General features: G+C 47.3%; 1 protein-coding gene across 4 annotated transcripts in view; it reads right to left on the bottom strand.

Annotated features, from left to right (window-relative positions):
* The window catches only part of B3GNTL1 (UDP-GlcNAc:betaGal beta-1,3-N-acetylglucosaminyltransferase like 1), a 105,046-nt gene that overhangs the window by 57,812 nt on the left and 34,791 nt on the right, over positions 1-12,443 (bottom strand). For all 4 annotated transcript variants that reach the window (XR_009332500.2, XM_059046975.2, XM_067021303.1 and 1 more), the window contains exon 5: positions 6,317-6,382. Coding sequence is in view for 3 of the 4 variants with exons in the window: in XM_059046975.2 (XP_058902958.1) it covers positions 6,317-6,382 (66 nt within the window). In the remaining variant the exon portion in view is untranslated. The remainder of the gene's footprint in view (positions 1-6,316; positions 6,383-12,443) is intronic.

Below are 12,443 nucleotides of genomic sequence, written 5' to 3'. Positions count from 1 at the left end.
CCAGGTGCAACTTCTTTATAAGATAATTGACTTTGGTAAAAATAAAAGCAAACACTGTGGAGTTCAAAGCATAAACTGTGTGACAGGATGTGATTTTGTAATCTTCTTACGCTCCATGTGAGATGGTGCCATTTAAGTGCCATTTATTTATTAATAAAAGTGCCATTTATTTAAAGTAGCATGTGAGGGGTAAGATGCACATTGCAGACCCTAGGCCAACCAATGAAAAATAATGAAACAAAGAGGGATAGCTGATAAAGCAACAGTACAGATAAAATGGAATCATAAAACAAAACAAAACCAAAAGGTAGGAAAGAAGAAACCAGGAGGAAAGAGGCTTGAGGCAAAACACAAGCCGGGAGATGAAAACCAGTTACATGCAATGCAGAAGGAACAAAGTAATAAAAAGCAAAAGTCAATAAAATAGAAAAGACAACAGAGAAAACCAGTGGGGCAGGAAAGGAACAAGAGTGTGGCCGTGTTAGGAGGTGAGCCATTCGAGGGTGGCTTGGCTTGGACGTTGCTGGGATCAGCACCCATTCGCAAGATCTTATGCAGAAACTGAATTTTTTAAACTTCACTAACCTCAGTTCTTAATGGAAATGATAACTGTTACCGCACACCCACACAGCAAACTCAAGCAGGGAAGTTATAAAATGAACCCGGGACCCAGCAACACAAATTCTGAGAGGAAGGCAGCCCACCCTCCCCACCCACCATCCTCATGGTGTTGCTAGAGGATTCCTCTAAGCAGGGCCTTCAGAACCATGGTCTGAAGATGGAAAAAAAAGGGGGGGGGGAGAGAAATGTAAGGCTATAATTTTATCAATTAGCTATATTTATGAAATTAGTTCCTAATTTATATTAATGCATAAAGATTACTAAAATATAAAATATAAATTAAAATTAGATTTCATTAAGAACTCCTAATTGTCTTATGGACCCAATCCTTAAAATACTTAAAGTGGATACATTTAGGAATGGAAGCAGTGTTTTAATATTTTAAGTCAGATTAACTATTTTCCTTATTTCATACTCCCAAATGCTTCTTGTCATCAAAAATCTTTTCTAAAAAATGACTTTACTTATCGATCAACTTCTATTTACCTGGACAATTGCCACTAGGAAACAGGGCCATTCAAACACCTTCTAGTTCCTGAGAGGCTCACCTGTGCTTACTCGTCTGGAACGGTGCATACCAGATGTGGCTGGGGTGTGTGGAGGCCACACTCCACAAAACCTAAATGCACAGATGTGTGTTTTTCACGTGTGGCGGTCACATCAACGTGGTGCAGATGTGGAGGAACACGAGCTCTGTCGCTGTGATTTTTAACCTTAGAGACTTCTCCAGACGGTAGGACATGAGCTGCCCTCATCGGCTCATATCTCCCGGGCATCCTGCTCCAGCACGTTACTCTGGACCGGATGCGTCTTCAGCAGGGCCCTTGCAGCCTCCCTGCAGCCCCCTAGTCACCCTCTCCTCCTCCTGCCTCACACCCACCTTCCAAATACCAAGCGTTCCCAGAGACCCATGCCTGGCCGGCAGCACGTCCCACTCCCCAGGCTCTGTCGGGGCCAACCGTGGACGCAGAGCCCCACCACCACCACCGCCGCCACCTGCAAGCCCCCCCCTGGGCACCACGGGCCAGGGGCCTCCCCAGCCGATCTCTTGCGCTGTGAGGCAGAGTTGAACCACAGGGCCCAGCCCCAGGTTCCGTCCTGAGTGACTGAGCAAGGCCCCCATCTGCGCCCCACTTCTCCCAGCCTCCACTGGGCACATGGACGGTGCTCGCTCCAAGGTGCGGTGAGGACAGAGCTGGAAGTAGCGCAGCGTCCACCGGGCTTTAGATGCTGACAGCAGACCCACCCGCCTCCCAACCTCGTGCCAGTGTGAGCCCCTCACCGGCCGCTCAAACGGCTGCGCCCTCTCTGCGGTGCCCGCGCCACTCCCAGGGCACATGCTCAGCCTGACCAATTCAGTGCCGCTCAGTGGACAGAGGCCGCAGCAGCTGCACGCACAGGGCAGGAAGAGGCTGCGCTGAGCGGAGATGAGGTGACGGCCCTGGCGCCACCTGAAGGCAGAAATGGGTCCACAGCTCCTGCTTCCCACCTTGTATTCCCACCAGGCATGGTGGGCATGAGCCTGTCGCTGACTCCGAGCCAGGCCAGGTCACTGAGGACCCCTCCCGAGCCCCCTGGAGACTCACATCGGGGACGTAGGGAAGTCCTGCCATCGGCCTGTCCTGAGGCCACAGGGAAGGACCCACCCACGTGTGCTGGAAAAGCTCTGGGGTGCCCTGTACCTCTGCAAGGTGCTCCTGCCCCTTCCCACCGTCACCCTCAACACCTCCATACTCCTGAGAATGCAGCGCTTCTCACCTCCGCCCCGTGTGCAGGTGAACACCCAGGGAGGGGCCCAGACCAAACACAGCGGCTTCCCTAACCCCACCCAACTCCTGTCCCAGAGCAGATCCTTGCTCCAAAATGCTCAATTAGTGGGTGGAGAAATTCTACACCGGTGACGCCTGACATGTAACATCTCAGAAGTTCTGCAGAGAATATGCAGCGGCACAATTCGTGGAAGCTGCCACCCTCATAATTAAATGGCTTTCTTGTAAATGGCCTTAAAGAAGTAATGACCAAGGACAAACATATACTTAGCATTCATTTCATTCTTTCCAAACAATGTGATATAATCAACAAAACCACCAACCAGCAACTGCAAATCAAGATTTCTGTAGGTCATGACTTTAAAAAAAACCCAGCACTACAGTAACAACCCTTCTGAAGCTGATTTTGTTCTGCTGCAACAGGACTGTTCTGAACCCCTGGTCTCGCTGCAAACCTGTGATGCCGGAGGGGGCACAGGTGCTCCAGCGCTGGGAGCAGAGTATCAAGTGCACTTAATACAAGGTTAGCAAGAAAAGCTGTAACCTAGAACTTTATAAAGGCACAAGCCAATGTGTTTTAATTAAGATTAACTGACACTGTCTACATTTTTTTCCAAATTCCTTATATATTCCTAGATTTTGAGGTCTTTAAATTTACACGTGGAGAACAACCAAAAGGAACTTCACGTGTGAACCAATCACACACAAAAAAGGGGGCGGGGGTGGACAATGTATCTGAAAGTATCTCACTCTCTACAATGTATACACTGGTTACAAAATTCTCCAGACAAAATTTTTTCAATGTAGAATATATTCTAAGTGTTTGGAAACTGTGAAAATCACCCCTGACCATTTCGAGATCTGGGCCAGTTCTCAGATTCAGACCACCAGCTGAAGGAGAGGCCCCTCCCATGAAGACGGACCCGTGACGGCAGGGGAGATGCACCAAAGATGCAGGATCTAAGGCCGGGAGGGGACACTGATCATGTGAGGCAGCTGGACACAAGGGCCCAGGTGACACCAGACCCATCATGGTCATTGGAGTAAGGGTCCACAAGTCAGGTAATAAACTGGGCTCATGGGCACACAGGTCCCACCAGTGACCACTTCCAGGTTCCTGAACGTGTAACCAGAAAGCACAGGCTTAGACCCAGCCGAGCCTCACACGGGTTCCCTGGGGTGTGATCAGGGCCTAGTGTAAGAGAAGGGCCAGGTGGAGGCCATCCCAGCCTCGAGTGTAAATCGAACACAATATCACATCCTGGGGAAAAAGCAGAGACTGGGCCCCCGTGGAGGCTTGAAGGAAGGGGGTGCTGGTCCCCACACACCCCTGCAGAAGCAGACATCCCGCTCACATGCTGCATCGGTGAGTCAGCACTTGGGACCCTTTCTGCTGTCTTCACATTGCTCAGTGGTCTGCAAGCTGGACATTCTCGTCGTGCTGGCCACCGTGTTGAGGACATCCTGTGGCACCTGATGAGCAAGACTTTTGGGTCCAGAGGTCTGGGCACCGCAACACTACCTCTGAGGTGAGGGACCACGAAGAGAGAGGCACAGGACTTGGCAGGTCTCCTTGGGCCACTTGGGGTCCTGTTCACCCTTGACCATAGTTAAGAGTGGGGTCCGAAGAAGCACGGGCCTGCCATCTGGCCCTGAGGCTGCAGAGTCCTGGAGGAAGCTGGTGGCAGTCGACGACGTGGAGACCTGCAGCCCCAACGGGGCCGTCACAGCACAGACCCCAGGACCCTGTGACGTGGAGCTGTGGGCCATTCAAGGTGGCGTGGCCAGGGCAGCACGTGGCCACACTGCCCACCAGGAGCTGGGTACTGTCAGGTCACCAAGGCATGAGCTTGAGTGGCCTCATAGCCATGGGGCCACTCCACGGGTCACCCACCCATGGCTCTGACCTCTCCCTCAGCTGCACCCAGGGTCTCACGGGGCTGGTCCCCAGGAGCCAGTGACAGAGCAGGTTCACAGGCAGGCTGGCGTGGTGCACCGGCACCACCCCAAAAGGGACTGATCCTGCAGCCAGCGCCATTCAGGGCAAGGACACACACAAACCCCCAGGCCCTGGCCAGTGAGCAGGGGGGTCTGTTGGGAGGAGCAGACCTGTGAGACGCGGTGGGTGGACCTGGGGGCACTGGGGGCGGGCGCTGGGGTAGGCAGTGCTGGCTCGTTGGGCCAGATAAGAGGCTGTGGGCCCCTCCCCGAAGGCTGGTCTAGTTACGACCACTCCTGACCTTCTGGTCGAAGAACGGACTCTGGGCCCTAGGGGACCAGCCTCAGGATTCCAGCAGTCCTGGTGAGTCAGGTGACACCAGCCCCCTGCCATCAGACCCCAGGGCGGTGCACTGGCCCCCACGATGCTACCTCGGCAAAGGGCCACTTCTCAATAGAGAGGCGGCTGGGCACTTCTGAACCTCCCTCACATCCAGCCTTCTGGAAGCTCCAGCCTGAAGAGCAGTGGAGTGGCCTCTCAAGAAGTAGCCGAAGGCCATTTTTATCTTCTTACAGGCGTATTTCAAGGACATGTTAACATTAACAGTGTTTAAATTTAAGCAATATAAGGGCAATTACAATTCTGAAAATAAGAATCCTCAGCATCAAACGTAAGGCTGTAAAACGTCACCTATTCCATGAAAAGACAGCAACAGCCCTTAGGCAGAGTGCGTAGGTTTGTTTACATGACAGCCAAGTCCCAAGTCACTGTCGGGTGCGCAGGGGCTGGGCAGCTGGAGACAGAACAGGAGGGGTTACATTTCCTAGAAGCAGAGAACCAGTGGGCTAAATTCAGAGCTCCAAAATAAGGGGCTATTGGAAGAGAAAGAATTCATCTTGGGTGAACAAGCGTCCTTCAAACTCCTTGAGAAATTGTATCTGAAGGAAGTGTACATTTGAGCCTTTGTCTTAACTCAGTACACGTTTCATAGGGTCCACTCTCTGAGCCCTGAGCCCTGTGCCATGAACAGGCTCTTTCCTTCGTGAAGGCCCAGTGGCCAGGCAGTCGGACCACAAACACAGCGCCCAGGAGCCCATGAGAAATGCAGACTCTCAGGTCCCACCAACACCTGGGATCAGATCCCAGGGGCTCGCGTGTACGTGGCCTGGAAATGCTTTAGTGTGTGGACGTGGGTGAACATGGCGCCGCCGCAGAAGTGAGCAAAACCTGGAGGCTGTTCCCAGGCAATCAGGCACCATGTATCTTAAGACAGTTCCAGACCTTTCTCCTTCCCACTTTCAAAACCAGTGATCACCACAGTAATTCAAAGATGTTTTTACTAAAATTTCAGCACAGAGCTCTGAGCAGTGGGCTCTGTGGTCAGATACCAGCTCTGGGGCTCGACAGCCTGGGCCACCCCTGACCCCGAGTCACACGGGAGCGAGGAATCCATGGGCCCCAGATGCCCCCCCAGGTCCATGTGGGTGGGAGACGCTCCCTGAAATGGGGCTCCTGCGGGGGGAAGTGAGCTCTCACCCAGCGAGTGCCAAGGAGGATGGGTCCTGGAGAGCCTGGCTCGTGGGGGCCAAAGGGGAAGCCATTCTAAAGATGGGAACGTAGTCTGAGGTTATGTAGCTAATAGAATTTTTTTTTTAACTGATATACCCTACAGCTCTCAACCTGTGTTTTCATGTCCATGGTACACAGCTTCTGAAATGCTGATAAAACCAAACTGAACTAAACCAAACCAAAAAAATACTTTGGACCCATTTGAAAGTAACCAGCACTACCCAAAACAAGAAGCACATTTTCCTTCAAAGGAAAACACTCTTGAGTGCGTAGACACACCAGGCACACATCATTCTCCAAGGGGGCAGTCTGATTACAAACTGACTCTTCCTATCCTAAGGAAGAATCTTAATCTAAAAAGCTGTAATGGCAGTTCTACCAAAAGGTGTAACAATGCAGCAGAAACATCCGTACTCACACTTGTTGGGTGTCGCACAGCAGCTGCGTGTTGCAGCCTCACCCTCTGAGGCATCATCACGTCGTCCTGCAGGAGAGAACACATTTAAAACTCCCTGGAAGCAACTCTGACAAACAAGCAAGAAGACAGACAGCCCTACAGCAAAGTAGGCAAGAGACCAGAACAGGCAGCTCAGATGCTGCCCAGCAGCCCATGACCCTGTCAGTCGGCCGGGAAACGCGAGTACCCAGGCTGCAGTGTAGGACACGCGGGAAATTGGACGATTCCAGCCAGAACTCACACGGCCGGCAGGGGCGAGGACCTGGGGAAGAGAGTGGCGCACGTCCAGAAAGGTGGAGACTCAGGTCCCCAAGACCTAGTTAACTTCACCACATGGGCAGAAAAAGTCTTACACGTATGTACCAGAAGAGATGTACAGAACCTTCACCACAGCGTCATTCAAATCGGGGAACAGCTTGATGTTCACAGATACCAGCACAGGTAAATAAATTGTGCACATTTCTACAGTCAAATACCATTCAAGTGTGAAATTAAACAACAGCTACACACAACATAAATGAATTTCACAGACATAATGCGCAGTGAAAGAGGCAAGACAAAAGAATATACACCTTATTATACCAATTATTTAAAACTCAAAATCAAGCAAAACTAACCTGATTATTTAAGAAATATACACTTAATACGAACTATCATAAAGAAAAGCAAGAAAATTATAATCCCAAAGTCAGAATAGTGGTGACTTTGTGGGGAGGGAGTCAGGGTGTACCTCTAAGGTATTAGCAACGCAGTACTTCCTGACTGAGTGGTAGTTCCACATGTATTTACTTCCTAATTAATCTTTAAAGTGTACATGTATGTTCTGTGCATTTTTCTATAGGTACGTTCCATCTCACAATTTTAAAAAGTGCTTTAAATTGATAAAAAACCAAAAAGATTTCAGTGTTTTATTTAAAGGTACAAATATGCCCACTATGTCATTGGGAAGATATTTATCTTTAAACTGAACAATAAGATAAACTAAAAGAGCTGTAGTTGTATCTCTTATTTCTGCAAAATGTCCTCACGAGCATTGTGCTAATCAAATGAGCTGTGGATGAAGTAAGCTGAGAGGAAGCCTGTGGCTAATGTGAGGAGGTGGGGAGGGAGGTGCTGAAAGAGGAGAAGGGGGAGGAGGGGGAGGGGGAAGAGGGGGAGAAGGGGGAGGAGGGGGAGAAGAGGAGGAGGAGGAGGAGGAGGGGGAGGGAGAGGAGGAGGAGGAGGGGGCAAGGGAGGGGAGAAGGAGGGGCACAGGCAGGGCAGGGGCCCCTCCAGGCACAGCAGCACCCTCAGCAGGGAGGAAGCAGGTGTGAAGGCCGGAACAGAAATGCAGGGAGGAAGCTGTCAGAACAGGAGTGGAGAAGGTGGCTATTCCAGGCCTGAATCCTTCCCTGGCTCCCATCAGGAACACACCTGCAGGCATGTGCACGGTCAACCACAGCTGGGAATCTTAAAAAGGAAGAAAACAAGGAAAATTGAAGCAGAAAAGGGTGGGTGATGTGAGGAGGATAAAAAGAAGTTATGCAAGAGTTTAGCCTATTTCTCTCCCCCAAAGGGTATAGCAAGGCAGCAGGGCAGAGACAAAAGCAGGGAAATTTCCCTGAAAGGGAAGGTCTATTGATCAAACTCTTGAAAAATGGCCCTGTGTCTGGTGGCCTCACGCAGAATCCTACAAATTTCTGAGGTTTCCTAAACCAGTCCCGACTCCTAGTTACGTGTGGGAAGGTGCACAAGTCAGCACAGGACCAGGCCAGTATTTCAAAGAGAAAGTGGGGAGAGTAGAGGAAGCCACAGTCGGGGTCAGGGTTAGGGTTAGTCTCTGCTCACAGCGTGACCTCCTCCGGGACCCTGTGCAGTGGCACCACCACACATGCAAGCCCCACCTTCCTCCAAACCTAGGCGAGCACCCCAGGAGCCACACCGTCAGCCTTCTGGCCTCTAGTTCCCACACTTACTCAATGGCACCAAGATGTCCACTGGGATGGGGCAACTTGTATGGACCAGTTCAGCTCCTGTATTTGGGTGGACTTAAAAAATACTTGTAGAACAAATGAAGTGCCGTCTCAGGACTGAATTGTATTTTCAATCCACCTCAGCATTTATAAAACACAACACTCTTTTTTTGATATTTATCACAATCTTCTATAGTTGGGAGACAGAGCAGCTAATATTATCCCCATTTTGTAGCCAAGGAAACCAAGGTTTGGAATCGCTACGGAACTCATCCAAAATCTCATAGCAATTACACGTCAGGGTTAAAATTTGAACACAGGATCAACGGAGGGTCCAGTGTTACAGTTCAAGGATCTACGCAAAAAGCAAAATTGTCCAGAAAGTCTTAGCTCTCAAGAACATTCTAATATAGTCTTCCATCACCTCTTTTACCGGAATTACCACTGCTGCTGGGTGTCTGAATAAAGTGAACATCTGCAAGTATGAGGAGAATACAGAAGACATTTAACGCACCCCTGACCATCAGCTGAGAAGGTCAAGGACGAACACACTGCAAAGTGATAGCATAACAGAGTAACAGACTCTCTCAGCTGCATGGTGACTCTGCAGATTATAGATAAGCTCCTTGTTCTCCCAAGACCATTCTGAAAGAGGAAAAGTTGCTGAAAGATGAAAGCATGAAAAGATCTTTATTATACATGAAAAGTGATGTGATATTTTAATAACAAGCCCAGATGTGTTTCTGCTTGTGGGCTGGGATCCCACCACCTTGCATCGGAGGCCATGCCTATCAGCGCCCGTCCCAGGGAGGGGCCTGCCCTGGTCAAGGTCACTGTGCTCACAGCTGGTACCCCATACCAGGAGCTGGTTTTAATAAAAGTCAGCTGGTATCTGAAATGCAAATAGGAGGGGGGCCTAAAGGATGGGTACAAAGGGTCATCAAGCATGAACTGCAAAAGCCCAGAGTCTGCATGTCCTGATCCCAAGGTGTATCTGCAGATGGACTTTCCTGACTACAGGGGGGAGGGTTCAAAAACTCCACATTTATTTGCCTAAAGTATGCAGGATTCCACCATGATAACCAGGTAAGAAATGTTCTTGGCAGCCAAGGGGAAAGAATTTTAATGTATTATAAAAATAACATTAATTCAAGATGAAACACTGTTTCCTTTCTGACCATAAAAATATTGGGTAGAGAAAAACTAATCTAGCCAAAGAATTTCAGAGTTAAAAGAAACCTGCATCTTTGAGTTCTGCAGCTTCTGAGTGGAGGGTGGTCCTGAAGGAGCGAGGCTGTGGGCTCCCAGGGACGACCCATGCCCAGGACGGGTGAGGGGCAGGACGGACCACTTGCAAATGAAGGAAATAACAGTCTACAGCCAAGAAGATCTTCTGTGGAAGAAAGCAAAGTCGATTTTTTTGTTTTTGTTAAGTCTTCTTATGCTTGACTTTTAGACAAATAGTATTTGAAGACACAGATAGAAATTCCCTGGTCAAACCTCAGCCTTAGGACCCACACTCCAAACAGAGGATCCTGAAAGACAGGGAAGAGAACAGAGCAAACCCAACCCACACACTGAGAGCCTATTTCCAAAGCACGGTGTCAAGGGACTCACATACGTGACCTACCTACGGTTTCCCAAACTCCGAGATACTGAGGGGAAGTAAGTAAGCTCGAGAGAAGTTGTCTGCCCGTGATTTTGCTACTTAGCTTGTACAGGGCAGGGCAGGTCAAAATGCCTCCAAAACCACTTGCAGAAATGACAGGCTAATGGCACGCAAATAATCTTGCTCTGTTCAACTAAGAAAGTTGTAAAAGATATTGAAAGAGTCTTAAACAGAGAGTTAACAAGATTGTGGGGAACTACTGGGCCCAAATCTCTGAGAAGCATTAGCCGAGAGAGAAAACAAGCCACTTGTACCCTCAAGTCCTCACTGATCTACACGAAATAGCTGAAATTCCGACCAAGGGTTCTGGTAACCCTGCGAGGCTGCAGGGAATGGAAATCAGAGGCAAATGTCTGCTCAAGACTCGGTGGGGTGGGGGTGGGACTGCTATTCAATGACAACATTTCCTAGCTCAGGCCATGGCAGGTTACCTCCTCAAGGAAAGAGGTGTGTGAGATACGTAGCCTAACAGGGTCTGGGAGCCTCAAAACTGGATAACAAGGGTCCCAGGATGGTGGTTCTCCCAGGCACCTGGAAGAAGCAAAGGAAAATCTCTGAGGGAAAGAACTTTCATTCAAGGCCTCAAATTCACTCCACAGAGAAGTATTCAAATACAATGACCAGTACACAAAGATAACTGGGCACATAAGTAAAAACACATGAAAGAACAGCTAATAAAAGACTTCCCAGAGCAACCATTAAGAAAATAATTCAAAAAGATTTAAAAATCAATAATTTATTATAAACAGTACACTAGAAAATATCTATTTAATTTTTTAAAAAGGGAAGCAGTAAACAAAGAACAGAGGAACAAAAATAATATGTCATAGAAAATAAATAGCAAAATGGCAGGCATAAATCCAATCGTAAAAAATTTAAATATGTGAATAAATTCAAAATTCTAATCAAAGATAGAAGTTGTCAAACTGCAATTAAGAAAAACAAACACAAAACCAAAACAAGTTCTACCTACATGCTATCTATAAGAGGCAAAATTCAGGTTCACAGACACAAATACACTGAAAGTGAAAGGATGGAAAAAGATACACCAAGCAAACTATAACCATAAGGGAGATGAAGTAGTTATACTAATACGGGACAAAGCAGACTTTTATTTTATTTTTTAACATCTTTATTAGAGTATAATTGCTTTATACTATTGTGTTAGTTTCTGCTATATAACAAAGGGAATCAGCTATATGTATACATATATCCCCATATCCCCTCCCTCTTGCACCTCCCTCCCACCCTCTCTATCCCACCCTTCTAGGCGGCCACAACGCACCGAGCTGATCTCCCTGTGCTATGCGGCTGCTTCCCACTATCTATTTTCCATTTGGTAGTGTATATATGTCCATGCCACTCTCTCACTTTGCCCCAGCTTACCCTTACCCCTCCCCATGTCCTCAAGTCCATTCCCTACGTCTGCATCTTTATTCCTGTCCCTAGGTTCATCAGAACTATTTTTTTTTTTTTAGATTCCATATATGTGTTAGCATACGGTATTTGTTTTTCTCTTTCTGACTTACTTCACTCTGTATGACGGACTGTAAGTCCATCCACCTCACTACAAATAACTCAATTTTGCAAAACAGACTTTAAAACAAAGAACTTTAATAGAAACAAAGAGGGACATTAAACACTGACAGAATGGTCAATCCATCAGAAAGATATAACAATTATAAATATTCATGTACCTAACAGCAGTGAAAAAATGGAAACAAAAATGAACAGAATTGAAGAGAGAAATAGACAATTCAACAATAAGAGTTGGAGACTTCAATACCCCACCATCAAGAATGGATAGAATAACTTGACAAAATACTGCACCATCAACCAACAATACCAACCTGCTGACTTCTCTCTATGGACACCCACCCAGCAACACCAACCTGCTGACATCTAACTATGGAACACCCACCCGATAACAACAGACTGCATACTAGACCACAAAACAGGGATCAGAAAATGTTAAAGATCTAAAAGCATATAAAGTGTGTTCTCTCATCACAACAAAATTGTTAGAATTCAAAAATAGCAGGATTTGGGGAAATCTACCACCAATATATGGCTATAAACAACGTACTTCTACCATAGCCAATGGGTTAAAGAAGAAATCACAAGGAAAATTAGAAAATACTATGAGGTGAATGAAAATGAAAACATGACATGATGCAAAATAGCTATAGCAATTCTTGGAGAAAATTTTATAGCTGTTAATGCCTATATTAACAAAGAAAGATCTCAGGAGCCAACCACCAAAAAAGGAGCAAACTCAACAAAAGTAAGCAGAAGGAAGATAAAGATTAGAGCAGAAATCAACAAAGTAGAAAAAAAGAAAATCAATTAAAATAATGGCTGTTTTTTTTGAAAACACCACGAAATTTAACAAATCTGTAGCTAGACTGGAGATGAATAAACTTTTTAATTTTTTTTTTCTTTTTTTTTTTTTTTTTGCGGTACGCAG

This window comes from Kogia breviceps, chromosome 19, assembly GCF_026419965.1.
Source record: "Kogia breviceps isolate mKogBre1 chromosome 19, mKogBre1 haplotype 1, whole genome shotgun sequence".
NCBI lineage: Eukaryota > Metazoa > Chordata > Mammalia > Artiodactyla > Physeteridae > Kogia > Kogia breviceps.
This window is presented reverse-complemented; position numbering and strand designations above follow the sequence as displayed.